Source organism: Folsomia candida, unplaced genomic scaffold, assembly GCF_002217175.1.
Source record: "Folsomia candida strain VU population unplaced genomic scaffold, ASM221717v1 Fcan01_Sc016, whole genome shotgun sequence".
Taxonomy (NCBI): Eukaryota; Metazoa; Arthropoda; class Collembola; order Entomobryomorpha; family Isotomidae; genus Folsomia; species Folsomia candida.
Window position 1 is genome coordinate 2,552,093 of NW_019091208.1, and position 21,917 is coordinate 2,574,009.

Genomic DNA, 21,917 nt, shown 5'->3' on the forward strand with positions numbered 1-21,917 from the left:
CACCAACTACAACCACACCAACTACAACCACCCCAACTACAACCACACCAACAACTACCACACCAACTACAACCACACCAACAACAACCACCCCAACTACAACCACACCAACTACAACCACACCAACTACAACCACACCAACTACAACCACACCAACTACAACCACACCAACTACTACCACACCAACTACTACCACACCGACAACAACCACACCGACAACAACCACACCAACCACAACCACACCAACAACTACCACACCTACAACAACCACACCAACTACAACTAGACCAACAACAACCACACCAACTACAACCACACCAACTACAACTAGACCAACAACAACCACACCAACTACAACTAAACCAACAACAACCACACCAACTACAACTAGACCAACTACCACCACAACCCGACCACCAACCACTCCACCACCCATCGAAGTAGGATCATCATATAAGATTATTAACGTCCAAGCTAATAGGGTAATCACGTTAACCTTTTCCTATCTTTAACCATTATTTCCGTCTTTATTTATATTTTCATGTCCCCATTTACAGGCTCTGGATGTCTACTTCTCACAGCTTGAAAACGGGAATAAAATCGATATGTTTACCGTAAGCAGCGGTTGCACCAGGAACTCGCAAGTATGGAGGCTGGACTTCACAAGTACTTAATGATGCAAAAATTGCTCTGGTTTTACCCCCTAAAATTTTACTCTTCTTAACTTTTGGTTCGACTTCAACCTACGTAATTCGATCGGGCCTGGGTGAGTCGAACCGGTGGCAGTATGCAGTGCACACTGACGGAAGAGCCCCCCACATTTGGGTACGTACGAAATGTGCCATTCGACTAGATTTTTTAAAAAGTATGTGAAGAAATCAAAAAAGTATTAAATTGCGTGCTACTATCTGAAATTAAAATCTACACAACGGATGTCTCTCAGCGTATACTATCGGATAGTCACGTGTGTCAAAGTTATTTTTATCAAAAGAGAACCCGCTCCTTAAAGGTTACACACCGTGAGTTTTCACATCTTTTGATGCAAATAACTTTGCCGATTAATGTGAGATCGCGTCGTTTGTAAAATTGATACACATTCAATTTTTGATCAATTCCCTTTACCACCTAAAACAAAATTGGAGAGCATTCGTTGTGAAACCCCATTGTTCATTGGCTCCTTATCCGACTGCGTTGCAATTGGAATATGTTCGAAAATCTTAGGGACCGCTTGCCAATTACATAAAAAGGACGATTTTTAGTCTACTCACCAAGCCCTTTTCTATCTTACTCATGTCAAGGCAAGCCTCTATGCGTCATTCCCGCCCGTCTCATTCCGCCCCATGTGTCATGTTTCCTAATGGAGAACTTAAAATGAACTTTTCAGCGTTAATATTCAATGAAATTTGAATGTTGTTACTTGAAAAAATTATATATTCTTAACTTAACAAAACTGTAGATTAGATTTTTGGAAAAGATATTCCTTCCTGAATAGTTTGTTGCCCCTCACAAGGAAGGGAAAAGTATCCAATCATTACTACAGGGTGAGTTACTTCTAACGTTACCATTCCTGTGCACCTTCACTAAATTTAGGGAAATTGAGGCTTCATTCCCGATGAGGGAGTGTAGGCGAGTGAAGCTGAGTGAGGGAGTTGAAAAATTTGATCGAGTGAGTGAAGGCGAGTGAGGGAGGCCAAGACGAGAAATGACTGGAATGAAAGGTGAAGAAGTGAAGGAGATGAAGGCTTCATCTTTTTCACTCCTTCGTCTCCAGGGAAGAAGGGCGAGGGAATATAGGGTAGATAATTCGTTTGCATACTGAAATTACCGTTGCCATATGAAAATAGTGAGTCTCGTTTCGCCCCAAGAAATTCTCGCGTTGCCCCAGCCTCGTGTTACATTACACAAACCAAGTCTCAAAGTACCCCAGCTCAGTTTCACATTGCCCAAGCCCAGTCTCACATTGCCCAAGCCCAGTCTCACATTGCCCAGTCCAGTGTCACATTGCCCCAGCCTAGTGTCACATTGCCCCAGCCTAGTGTCACATTGCCCCAGCCTAGTCTCACATTGCCCCACTAGATGCCGCCAAAATATTTAAATTATGACGACACGAGGCATTTAATTGAATGAAAGAAAGAGTGAGGAAAAGAGCTGAGTGAGAGGAACGAAGGAGTGAAGGGAATGAAGGAATGAGAATGGGATTTGTCAATGAGTGAAGCTCACTCAGCCTTCCTTCACGCCAGTGAGGGGAGTGAAGGCCAACTTGGCTCGAGGTGAAAAAGAGTGAAGTTGAGTGAAGGCAAATTCACTTGCACAGGTATGAACTTTAGTAGGGTTTATTTTGTTCTTCATTAAACAGCATGCACAACCACCCACTGCGGATGGTTACTGGCACTTAGTTCGAGTCGATGGCACAAATTATTGGAATATATATTCCCGACGCTACAATTCTACTGGACGGAGCAGCCTTCGTAATACAGGGTAATTTTGTACGTATATATTTACATAATTCGCTCATTTCTTTACTAAAATCTTGTTTTAATATTGATGTACAGGGTAAACAATATTGGCGGTGGAATAGATGTGGACTTGGCACCTTTGCAGCCGTCAGATCTCTCACAGCGGTGGGAATTTAGAAAATGTTAATTCAAAGTGGCAAGAAATAAAGGATTATTGTACGAAATATTTTGGAATTTTAGTTGCTAATTTTAGTTTCCATGCTTATCACCTACTCGAAGGAAAATTGGCCACTTGTGTAAAAACATATTACCACACTCTAAATAAAAATGAGTAAAATTTACTCAAGGTCGAGCAAAAAGGTGCCTGTTTTACCAAAAGGTAACACTTATTTAACCGTATATCTACATCAAGTGGATAAATTTTTCCACTGACAACGACGTCGACCTGTACCTCAGGTGTGTTCTAGCGATAAAACTGTCAATGAACCAGGGAACATCTGCAAGTCAAAAATAAGCCATTCCAGCAAAACTTCTTTTACATATTCAATACGGCCCAATTTTATTAGAAAAGTGTCATCAGCCTAAAAATATGTTTCATTACACAAAACTCAACCTTTTGTTATCGGTTGGACAATGGGCGAAGATTTGTCCATGCATAAAACTAATTTGTGTCTGCCGCATCTGTTGACGTATGTATGCACTTGCCAAACATACACATATTCACAAACCTGCTACGATGGAACGATGATGTCGCGAAGTACTGCCCTCATTAGTAAAGTGTTTATAGCTCTTGTGTTGATCTCAGATTCGAGTGAAGTTGACGATGACAAATTTTTATTTGACGTATTCCCTCCACAATTTCAGTGGGGATTTTCCTCTGGAAGTTATCAGGTGAGAGGGTGCGTTAAATTATTTGCTAGACTGTTGCTCCAATAGTCAGTGGCCGTGCGGGCAGAGGGATAATGTGCATACTGTATTTCTTGTCCAAATTATCCCCCCGTATTGGACAAACCCCTCTTTTATAATTTGAATGTCCTCGCGCTTCCGCAGCAACTGCCCAAATTGACCAAACTAAAGCCTGTTTCTAAGCCTTGGCCAAACGAAAAGTTACTTACTAGGGAAACTTCTTAGGTGTCCGTCGAATTCAGAGTTATAACTGGTAACAAAATGAACACCTCAGGAGTTTCTCTACTTGGGATGTAAATACGCCGAATAATATTTGAGTCACTTTCAGACGGAGGGAGCATGGTTAGAGGATGGTAAATAAGTTAGTTGATTAATCTAATCCGAAGTTTTGATTAGTCGATTAACTCCTTAATCAAAATTAACAGGGAAAGGATTAAGTATTTGGGACGAATTTGTTCATCGGACGCCATCTCCAATTGCTGAGCACTCGACGGGAGACATTGCTTGCGACTCGTACCACAAGTATCGCGAGGACGTCGCTATACTAAAATATTTCGGGGTTTGTGGAAACGGTTTGTTTATCAGCACACTGAAAATTAAAAAGATTAACTTATCTGGTTTTCAATCCAATTTCAATTTCTCAAGTGCTACATAAATATTAATAATGCTCAAATTTTTTTTCGAAACGTACCACGAGAAATTTTCATTATTTAATGTAAGAATTAAATAATGAAAATTTCTCGACGACGGTGCAACGACGGTGTAATGTGCAAAACTCTAATTTGGTAAACGAGCGATTCTTATCACACCCTTCCAGTAGTTTAAGCATATTTACATACATATTCTATTTGGTACAAAAATATTTTAATAGTGGTTTACTGACTACCTCTTTAATCATTTTAGGCGGGAGTGTATCGGTTCAGTTTATCGTGGAGCAGAATCCTCCCCACGGGACGGGTGGATTACATAAATTGGGCGCGAGTCCAACATTACAACGATTTAATTGATCTCCTCATTGCCAATAATATCGAACCAATCGCTACCCTACATAAATGGTTAGTTCAAATTCCAAAATGTGTAATTAGAATAAATTTCATTCAAATCTAAAATTCTGGTGGCTAATTTTTTTACCACAGGGACTTCCCGCAACCACTGATGGACATTGGTGGTTGGACGAATGATGAAGTGATCTCGCACTTTGTAAATTTTGCACATCTCGCATTTCGCACGTTTGGGGATCGGGTAACGAAATGGGTCACGTTCAATGAACCAAACGCTCTGTGCTTCTGGGGCTATCTTAAAGGGGTATTAGATTTTCGTTTACTTTTATGTTTAGTACCCAACGAGATCATGTTTTATTGCAACCAAAAGGAGTCATTTTCTCAATGATTAAATTGCCAATCAATATGCACTAATTGATTTTGGTTGGATAAAAAATTGCACATTTTTTTATCCAACCAAAAGGTACAATCATGCAACCAAACACTTATACATCCAAATAATACAATTACGAGAAGTTGAATCTAGTTTACTTTACATAAGTAATTCTAAATATACATCAAATGGAAACCTACATATTTTGTCGATGTCGTTTTTCGCAAAACGGAAAAATCTAAATTTAGCTACTTACTACAAGACAATCAACTAGAAAATTGGCAAATTAATTCTTTTAGAAATTTATTGAAAAAAATGGCAAATGAAGTAGCATTTTAAAAAATTTCATATAAATTTACACCAGAGTACGGAAACTTGCATTTAAGTATATCACAATGAATGCCATTTAAAAAAATGGAAGGTAAAGAAATGGAATTGGGGTACATAGACAGGGCCAGAAGCATAACTGAATTATTTTACTTTATTCAGACCTTAGCCCCAGGACGTAGAGGTATCGAGGATGGCAAAAGATGCGTCCACAACGTGTTAAAATCTCACGCAAAGTCGTACCGTTTGTACGACCGCGTATTTCGACCCCACCAACATGGAAAGGTTGGAGTGGTCATTTTCACCCAATGGTACGAACCAAAGGATCCCGGAAACCCTTCGCACGTCAAGTTGGCCGAATTTGCCGTGCATATTGTGGTAAATTATTTAGTTTCGAATTATGTATATTTACTGTTTAGGTAATTGGTTAAATAAATTCATTGCATTGTTCAGTGGGGACTTTTAGCATCTCCAATCTTTTTTGGAAAGTATCCCGATGAGTATGAAACATTTCTGCGACTACTGAGCCAGAAGCAGGGCACCTTGTCGACACCGTTGCAGTTCAGTTTGTCAGAAGCTGCCGAGTTGCGAGGTACCTTACACAATTTAATGTATTACATTTAAGTTTCGGTTACCTACTTTCATAATCCTGCATGGATCCAGGCTTTGTAACCCTAAGCCTAGATTCACCCTTGTTTGAAATAATCAATTAACCCTTCCTACACTATTTTACTTAATTCAAAATTTCAGGCTCATGGGATTTTTGTGGTATTGCGCACTACACGACAAACCTGGTTGAACCAACAAACCCAAGTCACGATTCTGGCGGAATATCTGATCCCCTTGGTATTAAACTATCCAGCGATCCAGGATGGCCGGGTGGTGGAAATACTTCATCCAATTGGGGCTTCTACGTTGTTCCGTGGGGTTTTAGAAAGATGTTGAACTGGATAAAAAAGCGGTATGGGAATCCACCAATATACGTTTTGGAAAATGGATATCAAGCTCACCCGGAGGATGGCCTAGAGGATCATGATAGAGTGGAATATCATCGGTCTTATATCAACGAGATGCTAAAAGTGGTGCGAATTGATGGCGTTAACGTGCAAATGTACGCGGCATGGACGCTACTCGACTCTTTCGAATGGGTATGTTTACATCATCTCTAACTTAAAAAAGATGCACTTCCCTGTCGCGTAGTCAAAAACTTTTATCAATCAAAGTTAATAATTCACGACAGAATCCTCTTTGATAGCCTTAAATGTGTGGATATCAAAAACCTGGTAGAGGCACATATCTAGATACTCCGTGCTGATTTGGGAATCATTTCCTACCGGATTGGTAGTAAATTGTTCCTGAATGATAAATTTTGTTAAGTTCAACATAGAAAGGGATAATTTCGTATGCAAGTGCGTTATGCAAATTGACACGCTGCCTGGGATACAAAATTCTAAAATTAAATTATTTGTGGTTTCATCTGCATTCCCGCATGATTTCAAAAATTATTAAATCAGGCTCTTGTTTTTCAGGGCGACGGGTATACAATAAACTTTGGCGTAGTAGCCGTAAATTTTAGCGACCCAGATAGACAAAGGACGCCAAAACTGTCGGGATCATTTCTAAAACATGTTTTTATGAATAACGGATTTCCGCGGTGAAAATGTTGTGGTCTTGGGTAAACATTTAGCAACAGTCTTGAACAATGACTTATGATAGAGTGGCATAACAAAAATTGAATATGTATGATAATAAAGGTATGTAACTAAGGTTTAAAAAATAAGCAACATTGAGTCCAATATTTGCTTCAGTTAAGCGAAAAATGCTTCAGCCGTTTGACAACCTCTGAAATAAAGTTGCGTTATAATGCTTGACGAAGTACCAACTGAGGATGAGCTCGAATTGGTTCAAAGGTTTCAAGTCGATGCTCAAAGACGCCACGGCTTTGGAAAAAGAGTTGCAAATATTAAGCCTCCTTTCCTCCCATGGGAACCCGAATCTCGTCGGGTTTCACGGGAATGCCTGGCACTTTTCCAACTTTACGCATCACGTTGGAATCGTCCTGCAATATTGTGCTGGGGGAATGGTGACACATTATTTAGACGAAATCCGCTACCAGGACAGCTTCCCGTCGAATGTGAAGCCCCAAATGTTCAAAACCCTGGACAAGTGGAGTATCCAAATTGTGAATGCGATGAAATACTTGGAATCGAGAAATGTACGTAGTACATATTTTCCAACGAAAAACATAATCATAGTTTGATTTTTAAGAGGTGAACCTGCCCATCATGAGCTGTGCATGTAAAAATAGTGTCCCTTTTAAAAAATCAAACCAAACTCGTATCCCAGTTCGAGTTCTAAATTTTTGAGTATTTATGTAGATTATCCATGGCGATCTCGCAGCCCGAAATGTGCTCTTGGACGGACACCAAAACGCAAAACTGGCCGATTTTGGAATGTCTCCCAAATTATATCAGTACCAGGAATACGCTCTTCCAGGCCAATCGGTAGGGGAACCATGAACTTAAACCTAGGGTTATAATAACGACTTACAGCTAAATCTGGACTATGTAGTTGACTTTAAAAGGTTTTCTGAAATATGGATTGCACAGCGCTTCCCTTACACACACTTCGTAACAAATTTGAAGATTTTTTTGTATAATTTCTACAAAGAATGCCAGACATGAGCTGTGGCCAGGGTAGGCTACGCTGGGTTTTTGGGGTTTTGAGGGTTTTAGTGGGTTTCGGGATAGCAAATGACACACAGGTAGTCCGGGTTTCAAAATTAATAAAGTATTATAACCGGGCATTACTAACAATTCTAAAGTTAATACGTTATGAAAATTATATGAATAATCGGCTTTGATGAGAAATTACTGAAAAAGCAGATTTCTTGCAAAACCAAATACCAGAGACCCTACCTCAGTTTGTGTTTGCCCCAAAAACCTTGACCACCCCGACTACCCGCAAAGCCCAGGTAAAACCCCTGGGTATGGGTTTTCAATAGCAAAACCCCGGGGTTTGCCTTACCCTGGCTGCAGCTCGAGGACAATCCCAGTAAAATATACATTTTAAACATAAAACGTTCGCCGCATTTCTTGCACACATCTTGCAACTTCTTTCCTTGCGGTGCCAGAAGTGCTGAAAAACTGCATCAAACTCTGGGATTTTACTCGTCACACTAAATAATTATGACATGTAGTTACATATTTTTCCAGGTATTCCCCTGGAGGTATATGGCCCTTGAAGTTCTGCAAGATCTAAAATTCTTCGCAAAACCCGATGTATGGTCGTTCGGCGTTCTTCTCTGGGAATTGTTCACCTTCGGAGAAAGGGGTAGGCATGTACAGCGTGGTGTAAATGTCTCGCTACAGTGAATTATGTGGCCCCTAAATCACAATTACTTATTTACGAGAATTTATGATTTCATAAATTACCTGTTTTCTAAAAACTAATGACAAAATTTTTAAATTGTTAAATTTTAGAGACAAAATTTCGGGAACTAATAGAAATGTAAGTATGTACATACGTTCCCATTGAAAATATTTTCCATGTAACGAGACATTTAAGCCACCTTGTGCATATTAATGTATGTATCATGTATTAATGTATTAATGTATGTATCATGGTTTAAAATTTTTATAGGATGTATGTAGATATTTTCTTAGTATATTTTTAAGTTGATGTACTAAAAAATGTGAAATTTCAAAAAAGGTGTCTTTGATGTCGAGTATTTTAAAGTAACTACAGGAATATCTGACATGAACAATTTTTTTTAATGTACACTTTTTCCAATAATTTGTATCTTAGCAGTGCACATGAAAATTAATTTATAAATTAAGGAAATCCGGATTCATTCCAAAATGAAATCCGGATTTCAGATAATTCGAAATCCGAAAAATCCGGAATTTTCGAAATCGTAGTATCCGGATTTGGCGGCCCTAAAGCCCGCCCAAATTCGGCAAAAATTATGAGTTTTTCACAATATGGACTGGTCCGTGAAGTTAAGTGTCAAACTATTTTAACCTACAAAAACTGAACGCATGGATAAAATCCAACGAAACTTTTGTGGTATATTAACGATGAATATACCAAAGTTTAGTAATCCTTCATTTGTCCAAATACCTCTTCCGTACCGGTGGAGAGAAGACTTTGTCGAGGACCTCTCATGAGCGCTTTGCCACTCGTTTCACCAACTTCTATGATGATTTTCTCTATAACACGCCGAAATTTTTCGAAATTTCTTTGTGTCCTTTTTTTCAGAGTATATTGTTTATCAATTAATGCCCAAAATCTTTCAATCGGTCGACACTGAGGTAAGTTTGGAACGTTGTCCTTTTTCTTGACGAAATCAGTTTTTTCCCTTCGATGGTACCCTTACACTATTTTGGCATTCTAGCACTTGCCCATGTTAGACCAGAATAGAACGCGTTTGTTTCTGATAGAGGGGGTCAATCTTTTGATGATACATTCTTTGAAATAAATTCCAAAGTTCATATTCTTCGTGGAAACGAATGGATTTGAGACACTCCCATTTTTGTCGCTCGCCAGCCATTTTATGTATTTCATTGGAAATTTTCCTCATTTTTACGTCATTTTTACTTCTGCATGAGTAGAACTTTACACGATTGATGCTTCGAGGTCAACGGGACAGTAGTTTTCATCATCCATGATGACAAACTTCTGGGAGTAAATTTTAACATTTTCTCAACAAGTTTTACACAAATTGTTTTAGTCCCTGATTTTTTATCTTGATTGTATTTTAGCGCGGTTATAATATTGTGAGTTTTGAAGCCCAACTTATTGGCTTTGATTTTGCAAAGGTAGGTTTTTGAAATTTTTAGTTGTCTGGGTGCAACCCTTACCGATCTATTCGGGTTTTCTGTAAGAGTTTTTTCATGTTTCTCGTCAGTGTTTTGACTTCTGGCGGACAGGTTAGCAAGGTTAAATTTTATATTTTGCATTTTCACGATCCTTATATCTGTATAGTGTATGAGGAATTTTGTCCGGTGCATCCCTTGAAAAATGGGGTGGTCACGAGCCTTTTCCCGATCCGAGAAAATCACTTTTTCGATCGAGTGGCAAACTAGTTTGTCCACTTCCTCTACATTTGGTGCTGTGATTTTCTAACGAAAAGAGATAATCAAATTCTGTTTTCGGTTTTAGAAAGCTTATCCAATTTGCCAAATTTGATGATTTTTACATATGCAAAATTGACTGTTAACTGGTTGAACCAAAAGGAGGAACCATGACGCTTAACTTCACCGACCAGTCCATATCATACAATGTAATATCCAAATCTATGACTGTGTTAAATTTGGGTGAACTACAGCTTAAATTTTTGGACAACTATGGCTGGTTTACGAAGCCTAAAATAATTCTGTTATAATCACCACCACTCGTAACAAAATTTTAATCAGTTGGTGACAAATTTATTCCATGTCGGTAGACTCATACATATTTATACATATCCTAATCCTTTGTTATGCAGTTGTAACTAGACAATTTTGGGCGTATGTTTTATCTTTTATTGGCTTAAACTTTTTCATACTATTGATTTTTTAACAAAATTTCGCGTGGGTATTGCGTCTATTTCATAATTACACCTGATAGCAACCAATTAAGGTTTTCATGATTTTCTATAAAAGACGGAATATTTATTTCAACCGGTTTCCTAGTTTTGAGTTTTTTTACGAAAAACAAGGAAAATCCACTTTTTAACATTGGTCGGTATAGAAAAAATTCCAAAATTTTAGGAAAAAACATATCAAAAAAGTCCTCTTTTCACCATCGAGTTTTCCACAAAATACTGAAGAAATGTTCTAATTTTTGAGACATTTAGGTGTCAGGGTAAGTTTTGCAGTATACACATTTGTGTATTTCGTCTGCAACGGAAATTGCTCGGCTACACAAATATGTGTACATATTTCGTCCTCAAATTTAAATAAAATACTTCATAAATGTGTGTCCTTAAGAGGAGGAAGTCACACGAAGTTAACCTGCACTACAATTCACACCATCCATTGGCTCATAAAATTGGCGTAGTGGATACATTACTTACAAGAGCTTTTCGACTGTCAGACGAAACCCACATCGAAGAAGAATTGGAATTAACAATGGACATTTTAAGAAAAAACGATTATCCAAACAAGTTAATTAAGAATAGATTGGATATAGTAAAAAGAAAAGCAGAACTAAATTTTCCAAAAAAGATCCGGAGTTTGAAAAAAGAATCATTTTACCCTATGCTGGAGATGTAACTACGAAATTAGCTAAATTCTTGAGGAGAAAATTGGAGATAGAACTTGGATATTACCCTGGGACTAAACTAAGCTCTCTTATATGTAACACAAAAGAAAAACCTCCCAACACCAAAGCAGGAGTCTACAATTTCACGTGTAAAAACTGCTCATCTAAATATTTTGGAGAAACTCAAAGAGATTAGCATGAGAAGAGATTTGCAAAACATCAATCCGACATACGCAGAGCAGTAACAAATTCTCCTGTAGCATTACACATGGCAGAAAATGATCATCAAGTAGACACAACTTCTGTCAAATTAATTATGAAGGAGAAAAGACGCTATTTCCAGAAGTTTAAGGAAGCATTATGCATACGCAGCTGCGTATGCATATGCGTATGCGTATGCGTACCGGGGTACGCACGCATACTGCGCGCGCAGCACAGAAGAAAAAATGAATAACTCTCAAGGAATGCATATCAACCCTATATGGTGCTCAGCACTCGTCACTTTTTTAAATTATCAATCGCCATAATCACCAAAACTGCACTTCATTAATCCCAAAAAACAAATATGTATGTACTTCGCCATTTATGTTTTGACCCCAATTTATGACCTGATGAAGGTATCTGTTTGTGCCGAAAGCTTGTCAATAAACTCAATTTAAAAAATATGTCCTCCAACGTCGATCAATCAAATGATATAACACGAAGTTTTCTACATTTATGTACATTTATGTACATTTATGTACATTTATTTTTGCCAATTTGCAGAGGTGATGTTACCCTGTTGGAATGCAAATCCAGGGGAGCGTCCCTCATTCCCCAAACTGGAAACATTGCTGGCTCAGGGGAACGTGGGTTCAAGTTACGTTCTAACATAATCAGACTATTTGGATGAAAATTTTCGTATCTACTTATTTATCAATTACATTTATAATTAATCTCTTAAATGCATGCATGCATATTTTATAAATAGCACATAAATAATTATGTATATGCCGCAAGGATTACTCGTAATGCAAGTCCATTTAGCGTTATTTTGTAAATATTTCATATTTTTTAAACTACTAACTCGCATAAATCGTAATTTTGTGCAGAATCTGTATTTCTGAACTTTTATTTCTCCTCATCTGCGGCTAAAAGATCAATCGCTTGTTTCCTGTTTATCTGGATTCGATTCATCTTTTTTAAATGTATTTTTTCCCACAAATTTTTATATATTTTCATACAGCAAGCATGACGATGACGATGACTATCATATCTGTTTATACTAAAGTGTTATATGTATAACATCCCAAAATTAACTGAATTCTGGTCTTGATAACGTGATCGTGACATTGATAAGTATGCAATTGATTGATTACCACATAGTCCACATAACTGGCTCAATCTACATACATTCGTGACTCATATGTAACATGACAATGTAGTAATAAATATTTAATCAATCCATATGTACTTGCCATCCAGTTTATTATTTTCAGCATGGAACTTGCACTTAACCAAAGATCACGTCACCTGTATTTATGCATGATTGATTGATCAACTTGCGCATATAAATAATAATTGAGTGTCAAGATTGCCCTCATTTATCAGAATGAATTGATAATTTCTTCAAATTCGTTCAAAAGTTGGTTCTCCTAATTTAAAAATGTACACTCTAAATAACCCTGGGACAAATCTTCACCTGCGAAGGTAATCCTTGATTTTTAGCTAATAATCAACCGATGTTTGGTCACAAGCGGAAAATATTTAAGTCGGAAACACGTGTAGTAAACACATGTTTATCCTTTATTCTAAAAACTCAAAATTTTCGCATAAATCCTACGTTGTGTAGGGAAAAATTCACAATTTTTTAAACAACGACTTCACTTGTGGGTTGTGCTTGAATATTAAAACTATTCGACAATACCTGTTCAAGAAGGCTTTTTTTCATTCAAAGTTCCATCACCCCTATTTCTGGTGAGGATTTTACATTCAAAGTGTCTAATCTTCTTTAAATTCATTTCCTTCGTCTGACTTCATTTCTTACTCGCATCATGTACTTATTGAGCATCGGGTGACAAATTGAAGGAGTGAGAAATCCTTTTTTCACAGTCGTTCATCCGACATTATGGAATCCTTCATTCATTTTCATTCAAATGGTAGGAAATAAATCCTTATTAAGTACCATTCTATCACAATTAGTCAGATGAATGAAAGTGAACAGGAATGACCTTTACAAAACCTCTTGTCGATCATTATGTATCAATAAATAGAGCATTCCACAATAAATATGTAAAACCGTGGGTGACGCTTTGTCTCCCACTATTTAGAGTGCATTAGTTAGTATCGCTATTTACGTGAGTTTGATTACTCAGTAAATCAAATTAGCCTCAATTGGAACATATTTATCATCACTGTATGATTGGCATATTCCAAGTTTATCTTGACCGAATTCCAGTTGATTGATATTTTCTGGCAAGATTGGGAATATGGGGGGTATAAAAGCGAATAATCTGCAGCGGAGTTATGTACTAGTCCAGAGTATCTAAGGACATACTTACAAAGAACAGCACCCGTCAAGCAGAATGTGGGGCAAAACCATGAAGATTTACGTCTCAAATCTCTCCTTGCTGTGTATTTTGGTCCACGTGGGCAAAATAAATCCGCAAACTACCGGAACAACATGCGAATCTATTCTATTACCGGGGGTAATTATTTAATAATCGTACACAATTTTAACAATTTTAATCTTACCTTGAGGATTCATTTCTCAGTACGATGGGTGTCCGCCTTGGGAGAACGTGCCGACTTATTTCCCGTATCCGTACGACTGTAGGAAATTTATCGAGTGCGGGAACGGCGACGCGATTGTGCAATGCTGCCCGCCTGGAACGGTGTGGGATCAGAATTTATTGGTTTGCAATCACGAAGGGGTAACTCCGTGCGTCATTGTCACGACGACGGAAGCATCGTCCAGGTAAACCGAGCCATATTTATTCAGCGCATATTTGGATCGTGACGATACCAAACATGTTATTTAGATTGTGATGATTTTTGAACGCGGCGGAAGCATTAGTAAATAGGACGTGAAGAATTTTTATGCGACTTGGATTTCACTCGAATATGTTTAAGCGTCTTCTTTATTTATGAAGCGTCAAAAAGTAGTAATATTTAGAAGCGTGTTCAAATAACGAGGCAGAGTTCCAAATCCAAAAGCATTAATTTTTGACGGCCGCTTTTCGCAATTCGTTTGCTGATAAAATGTTGGAGTTATTAAATCTTTGTTTTAGCGATCCTACTACAACTACCACAGTAACTACAACCACACCAACTACAACCACACCAACCACAACGACACCAACTACTACTACGCCAACTACAACCACACCAACTACAACCACACCAACTACCACCGCACCAACTACCACTAGACCAACTACTACCACACCAACTACAACCACACCAACAACAACCACATCAACCACAACGACACCAACTACTACTACGCCAACTACAACGACACCAACTACTACTTCACCAACTACAACGACACCAACCACATCGACACCAACTACTACCACCCCAACAACAACCACACCAACTACAACTAGACCAACTACTACCACAACCCCCACGACAACGAGGCCAACAACCACCACAACCAGACCACCAACCACTCTACCACCTATCGAAGTGGGATCATCATATAGGATTATTAACATCCAAGCTAATAGGGTAACGATTTTCATCACGTTAACCTTTTCCTACCTGTAACAATTATTTCCGTCTTTATTTATATCTTCATGTCCCCATTTGCAGGCTCTTGATGCCTATGGGGTGCTTAAGAAGTTTCCGGAATTTTTTCATGGGCATATATCTAAGGCATATCAGTTTGCCCCAAATTCGAAATGACCGAGGTCGTGTAGCACATACATTCCTCGACTAAAATTCGAAAACCGGAAGTCGATATCTCATATCGTTCCAAAATGAGGTCAAAAACCATGGAGCAATTCGCAAAAGCTGTCCGCCACTACCAAGAAAAAGTGGTTGCGCGCTCCAAGAAATTGAGCTATAGCCAACCTAAAACTCAACTAATTCAAAAATCAAAAATTTGTCATATACTACTGAGATATGAGCTAGAAAAAACTGCTAATCACAAAAAAAATATCCGACCCTCCCATTCGTGTGGCAGTCGCCAAAGTTGCAAAACTCATAGAAATAGAAATCTGCAATTTCGGAGTGAAATTCGGTTAAGTACCTTAAGTTGCAATCTAACACTATACATTATTTTAAACCTTAGAAGCTGGGCAGCAATTCCTACAAGCTTTATAAGCTTGTCAATACAGTCAATACAGTCAAAATTAATTTGTTAAACAAGCTGGAGGAAAAAAGACGCGACCTGTAGTCATTAAAATTGGGCGTCATCCACCACCCGACTTACTGCCCAAATTATCGAAATGACTTTATTTCTACAAAGTACAACTCTCCTACTTTCTAGAAAACCATTCAAGCAAAAGTAGAAATTAGATCTAAGCAAAAATGCCCTCCCGTAAACGGATCAAATGCAATTAACATGGGAGTGGTGAATAACGTTCCCCAATTTGCCCGATATAAGACCTATTTAACAGTTTTGGCTTTATTCAGTAAAGAATATAATAGTCGAAAAACTTCAGTCAAAAATTCGAACTTATTTCACCAAATGTGGTCAAGAATCGCAAAAAAGTTAGCTGAAAACAATGGCGAAACACTTTTTGAAACGTCTAAAAAACGCTCCTCCAAATTGGGGGGAAAGGGGTATATGGACCATTGAAAGCAAAAAATAATTAGTTTTAGACCTTGTCTCTTTCCAACCAAAATTTCATTTAAATAAGTTCATTACTTTATTTTATATGTGCGAATTTAAAAATTCCGGATACTTCTTAAGCACCCCATACATAATTCCCACAGCTTGAAAACGGGAGTAAAATCGACATATACACCGTAAGCAGCGGTTGCACCCGAAACCCTCAAATCTGGAGGCTGGACTTCACAAGTACTTAATGACACAAAAATTACTCTGGTTTTACCCCCTATAAAATTGTATTGCTTTTAACTTTAGGTTCGACTTCAACGTACGTAATTCGATCGGCCCTGGGTGAATCAAACCGGTGGCAACATGCAATGCACACTGACGGAAGAGCCCCCCACATTTGGGTACGTACGAAATGTGTCATTCGAGTAGATTTTTAAAAAAAATATGTAAAGATATCAAAACAGTATAAAATTACGCGCGGCTATGCGAAATTAAAATTTACGGAACGGATGTCTCTCAGCGCATGCTATCGGGTTTTAAAGAAATTCGTGCCAATGAGTGATAAATATAATTAAATTAAATCTGACCCGACACCATGGCAGAGTGGTTAGAGGCCCTGCCAGGAGACACCAGCATTCATCTCTATCCTCTCGCGGTGCTGGGTCGAAACAGGGTGGAGGCTTGGGTTTTTGGAATTAGCATTCAGCGTGCTGGATGAATATTCTCCTGGGGATAGCCAGCTCCTGTATATGCATGGCTAAGGCTGGCTCCTATCTCCGAATGGAGTCCACCCATACCTACCTAGTTAAACTCACCCTATCATGTTAATAGTCTGTCAGAGCCATGTGCTATACATATATACGGACTTTAAACCCCCATTTTTTAAATGAAATCTGAAGCAGATGAAAACTCTCAATAGTTATTTCATCCAAAGCGGAGAGCCGGAGAACTCGCTCCTTGAAGGTTACAGATTTACAGACCTTGAGTTTTTGCATCCTTGGATGCAAATATGTAACTTTGCCAAGCATATATCGCGTAGTTCGTAAAATTGATACAAATACAATTTTTAATCGATTCCCCTTAGCTAAAACAAAATTGGAGAGCATTCGTTGGGACACCTCCATTGTTCGTTTGGCCCTTATCCGACAATCGGGAGCATTGATGCAAAACGCACCAACAGTGCACAATAACTAGTAGAAATAATTTCACAAATTTGACTCCAGGATTTCATGAACTCACGACAAAAATTAAAATTGCGTTAAAATTAAATATTTATTGTGTGGCCTTAGACTACATAAATGCACAATAGTGCAAAATTTTATGAAAATTTTGTATCGATTCCAATTACAAGACACCATTGGTGCAATGTTATAAAAATTGTATACTTATTTTGTGCGCTTATTTGGCACCCGTGGTGCAAAGTTATAGCCTAACTAATATTACAGGTTGAGCTACTTCTAACGTTACTGAGGACTTTTTTTTGCTATGAACCCCCTGAAACATTTTTTTTAGTTTGACCTCTATAAAAATTAAGCTTTACCGTTTATTAGCATGCCAATTTTATCGCAATACATGTAAATTTAAAACGTCAGACTTTTGGTCAAAAAGGTCACGTAGCGACTCCTTACTGAAGTTCGTTTTAGACAATCGCTTTTGGATAAAAAATATCCAAACCCCATATTTTTACGACTTTTGGTTGTCGCACAATGAAGGGATATGTGTAAAAGATGTAATGAGTCCCTCAGAGGCACCCTTGACATGTGGATTTTTTTAACACGCATTTTTTGCATTGTTTGGATGTACTTCACTAGCTAATATTATAATTTATCAAAATTTTAATGTTTCAGGGGGTTCATAGCAAAAAAAAGTCCTCTACTACAGTTTATTTTGTTCATTAAACAGGAGGCACAACCCCCCACTACGGATGGTTACTGGCACGTAGTTCGAGTCGATGGCACAAATTATTGGAATATATATAACCGATACTACAATTCAACTGGACCGAGCAGCCTTCGTAATACAGGGTAATTTTGTGCGTAAATAATTCGCTCATGTCTTTAATAAAACTCGGGTTTAATATCGATTTATAGGGTTGCTGTTAAATGTAAAATGATGTAGTTATGAAATTGTTTTATGTATTTTTGTAAATTGTTGAGTACGCGTCTATAATTGCCCCGAGACGTGGTGGTGGTTGCCATGGTGACGTCAGGGTGGGATTTTTGGTCGTCTCTCTTTGTTAAGTCGTAGTAAGTAAGTAGGTAGAAGAATTCTACACAGTCGAGTTTTAGTCGTTGTCAGAGTCAGACATTTTGGATTTAGTCGTCGTGGTAGGAAATCAAGAGTAAGAATTGTTAATTCTTTGTAATTGATGTCATCGATTAATTTGTTAATAGTAAGTCACCAATCAACTCGTGTTAGTGCAGAGCTCTGAATTGTGTTGACAAATTAGTAATTTGTTGGAAATAAAATCTAGTTTAATTAGATAAAATAATCGTATATTCACTCAGTCGCTTTCTTTAATTCCAACGAGCAAGGCACAATTAAATATTCGTAAAGACACTATACTCCGGGTAGGTGATAGCTTGGTTTTTACATTAGTGGTGACCTCGACGTGATTGCTCGTTGGGTCAGTTTTAGTTGAAAGTGGACTAGTTATAGTGGTCAGTGAGTTGTGACCTTTTGAGCGAATTGGTGTACGTGCAAAAAGTGATGCGTGGAAGTCCTGTGCAAGTGTTGCTGTCTGGACGAGGAGCAGATCGAATTGGTGTACGTGCAAAAAGTGTTCCGTGGAAATCCTGTGCAAGTGTTGCTGTCTGGACGAGGAGCAGATTCGAAGGAGAGGATCACATCAAGCCTTGCCTCGTTGAGGACCCGACCCTGAGTATTCAGGGGCTGTTCAGGTGATACCTTTCAAGTTTTTTATTGTTGCTGTGAAGTAGTCCGTGAGGAAGGAGTGACCGACCAGATTGAAATCGGCGTGTCCGACCCGAGAGGAACTTCAACTTTATTCGTCTATTACTCAATTACTGTCTTGCCTCGTTGAGGGCCCCATCCTGAGCGTTCGGGAGCCATAGAGGTCGGCATTGTTGCTGATTGAGTTAATAAGCTTGTACTGTTCTAATTGTTTTTGTTTGTTGGATTTGAGATAACATCATGGATCGACTGAAGAAGGCGAGGGCTCCAGTTCGAGCTTCCATTACCAAGACGGTGGATGGTGTAGTTGCTGAGTTGGCGAAAGATCCAAAGGACTCGAGAGAACTTACCATCAAGTTAAGGAAGTTGGAATCCCTGCAGACGTCGATCAGAGAACATGATGAAAAGGTGCTTACCCAGAAGTTGGATGACAATTGCACGGCGGAGTCTTATGGGGAGGAGAGTGCAGTGAATGAAGAATATTCAGATAGAATCAGAGTTTCTATCATGGATATTGAGAAGATTCTTAATGCAGAAATCAGTCCACCAAGTCCGAGTGCAAGTAGCAGCTATGTCACCGTGAATGGGGAGCGTATCAAGAAGAATAGAAACTTCAAACTGCCCAAGATCGAGCTACAGAAATTCGATGGGAGTTGGAAGAGCTGGTTGGGGTGGTGGGCTCAATACCGTCAGATTCACAAAGATGATGAATTGCAAGTAAACGTGAAGTTTCAGTATTTGATTCAAGCCATCGTCCCCGGATCAGAAGCAGAAAAAGTGATCAAGATTTATCCACGGTCGGATCAGAAATATCCTTTGGTGGTTGAGAAGCTGAAGTCCCGGTTTGGTGATGAGAAGATTTTACGCCAAATTTATATTAGAGAATTGTTGGGCCTGGCTATCAATAGCGCCGTGGATTCAAGAGAAGATGCCGACGTGGTAGAATTGCATGACCAGTTGGAAGGTCATTTGAAGAATCTGGAGTCTTTGGGGAAAGTTAGTGATCCAAGTGAACTCATTTATCCATTAGTGGAATCCAGTCTGCCACAGCAAGTGTTACTCAGGTGGCAGAATAGTAATTTGAGGGTACGCGAGAAGAAATCAGATTTGTCTTCTGCTACCAATTTAGAAAACCTGATGGAGTTTTTGCGGCTGGAGGCACAGAATGCCAAAGAAAGAAAATTTGTGCTGTCAACCTTCAGGCAAAGTCCAGTCAAGAATAGAGAGAAAGTAAACGTGTATGCAGAGAGTGAATGTGAAGATTTCCCCACTGCTGCCGGTCTCTATTCAAGTCATCAAGCTGAGCAGCGATGTGTCTTTTGTGGAAAGTCGAATCACAAAAGTCAGAAGTTCTATAAGGCTCAGACATTACCTCTCGAGGAGAAGAAGATCCTGGTGAAGGAGAATCGGGGATGCTTCATCTGCCTGGGAAGAGGACATTATGCAAATGACTGTACCAAAGAGGTCAGTTGCCAAATATGTGGACGGAAACACTACTCTGTGATGTGTCCTGGTCAGGTCCGAGATGAGGAAGTGACGTCAATTAATGAAGATGAATCAAGTAGTAGTTCGGTGGAAGAAACCACCACAAACTTCAGTCAGGAATGCAAGAGCAAAGCCGTCCTGATGAAGACGCTCCGTGTTATGGTGAACGGAGCAAATAAAGCCAAGAAAGAAGTCCGGCTACTTTTCGACGAGGGAAGTCAGAGGTCATACATCAGGACGAAAACTGCCCAGGAATTGAAATGTCAAGTAGTGGACAAGTTGACTCTTCAGAATAGTTTGTTCGGTGGACATGTGACCAGCACCGAAGAAAGGAATTGTTATCGGGTCAACGCCAGCGGTATCGATAGGAAGGATTGTAAGAGGATGAGTCTCCAGTTGGTCAACGAGGACTTTATTTGTGGAGCATGCCCAGCGATCCCACCTGGCCCTTGGTGTAAAGAGTTGGCTCGGAAGAAGATCCACACGACAGACACTTCAGCGTCCGAAGTCGACATATTGATAGGAAGTGTTCTGTGGGGAAGTTTGATGACCGGAGGAATGGTCAAACTTGGATGTGGATTAATCGCCGTGGAATCCGTGTTTGGATGGACTATCAGCGGAGTGGTTCCAGGTGTCAAGAATAGCAAGTTGAATTGCGCTGGTGTTGTAATTAGTTCAAGCAAGAGCTCTGTAGAGAAGAAAACTCAAGAAGAGCATGAACGAGTCAAGATCTCACAAGATAAACGTGTAAAGGTCGACGAGTTGAGACGGTGGGAGCGAAGTGTTGTGGGGGTTCCCAGAATCGGCCAGCCTGCCATGAGGGGGTGCGGATTGGGAAACGACAACAGCTTCACTCTGAAGAAGTCAAGATTACTCTCGACAACACAGGTACCTGGTCCAATTAGTGACAAGTACACGAATAAGTCGTCGTGTGGGAAGATGGAAGCTTGTAACCCCATCGGATTCAGTCGTCCAGCCTCTATGTAGCCGAAGATGAAGGTGCAGAAAGTGGTGGAGAAGAATGCCGAATGGTGGGAGCGACCGACCCCTAGGATTTCAAGATGTCAAGAGAAGAAGCAAGTCCAGAAGGAGCCGGAAGTTGGTGGTAAGGATCAAGATAGGATCTCCAAGAAACCAGTGCGGTATCCGAAGTGGAATTTGTAATTTATTTGTGTAACTTAATTTGAATTTGATAATTGCATAGTTGTTTTTAGAATAGTTCTTTTGCTCTCACAAAAGAAGGTGGGAGTATGTTCAATGTAAAATGATGTAGTTATGAAATTGTTTTATGTATTTTTGTAAATTGTTGAGTACGCGTCTATAATTGCCCCGAGACGTGGTGGTGGTTGCCATGGTGACGTCAGGGTGGGATTTTTGGGTGCGCGTCTCTCTTTGTTAAGTCGTAGTAAGTAAGTAGGTAGAAGAATTCTACACAGTCG

The 21,917-nt window shown here is 39.1% G+C and overlaps 3 protein-coding genes and 1 long non-coding RNA gene across 4 annotated transcripts; all 4 read left to right on the top strand.

The window, feature by feature from the left end:
* Nucleotides 1–3,783: 3,783 nt before the first annotated feature.
* LOC110856524 (cytosolic beta-glucosidase) lies at nucleotides 3,784–6,847 on the top strand (the record flags this gene model as incomplete). The annotated part of the gene is made up of 7 exons (XM_035857088.1): nucleotides 3,784–3,921; nucleotides 4,266–4,417; nucleotides 4,499–4,667; nucleotides 5,226–5,441; nucleotides 5,517–5,655; nucleotides 5,814–6,211; nucleotides 6,593–6,847. Coding segments are annotated over 7 exons (1,341 nt in total), but the record flags the coding sequence as incomplete, so codon positions are not given.
* Nucleotides 6,848–6,951: 104 nt separating this feature from the next.
* Nucleotides 6,952–14,719, top strand: LOC118437758 (discoidin domain-containing receptor 2-like). The gene is made up of 4 exons (XM_035857089.1): nucleotides 6,952–7,278; nucleotides 7,442–7,567; nucleotides 9,827–9,883; nucleotides 14,579–14,719. The coding sequence occupies exons 1-4, from the start codon at nucleotides 6,952–6,954 to the stop codon at nucleotides 14,717–14,719; spliced, it is 651 nt and encodes a 216-aa protein (XP_035712982.1).
* Nucleotides 14,720–16,158: 1,439 nt separating this feature from the next.
* Nucleotides 16,159–18,368, top strand: LOC118437856. The gene is made up of 3 exons (XR_004836425.1): nucleotides 16,159–16,320; nucleotides 16,387–16,481; nucleotides 17,983–18,368. It is a non-coding gene; the product is annotated as an uncharacterized LOC118437856 (long non-coding RNA).
* Nucleotides 18,369–19,014: 646 nt separating this feature from the next.
* LOC118437759 lies at nucleotides 19,015–21,465 on the top strand. Its single transcript, XM_035857090.1, has 2 exons — nucleotides 19,015–19,156; nucleotides 19,226–21,465. The coding sequence occupies exon 2, from the start codon at nucleotides 19,234–19,236 to the stop codon at nucleotides 21,463–21,465; it is 2,232 nt and encodes a 743-aa protein (XP_035712983.1). The 5' UTR covers nucleotides 19,015–19,156; nucleotides 19,226–19,233.
* The last annotated feature ends 452 nt before the right edge of the window (nucleotides 21,466–21,917 follow it).

Bases quoted from the DNA above. Each gene is read 5' to 3' on its own strand.
- LOC118437759 (XM_035857090.1), top strand. From the start codon at position 19,234: ATGGATCGACTGAAGAAGGCGAGGGCTCCAGTTCGAGCTTCCATTACC.
- LOC118437758 (XM_035857089.1), top strand. From the start codon at position 6,952: ATGAGCTCGAATTGGTTCAAAGGTTTCAAGTCGATGCTCAAAGACGCC. The intron at 7,568-9,826 runs GTAGGGGAACCA...ATTGTATTTTAG, and splicing joins ACGCTCTTCCAGGCCAATCG to CGCGGTTATAATATTGTGAG. The intron at 9,884-14,578 runs GTAGGTTTTTGA...TCTTTGTTTTAG, and splicing joins TTGGCTTTGATTTTGCAAAG to CGATCCTACTACAACTACCA.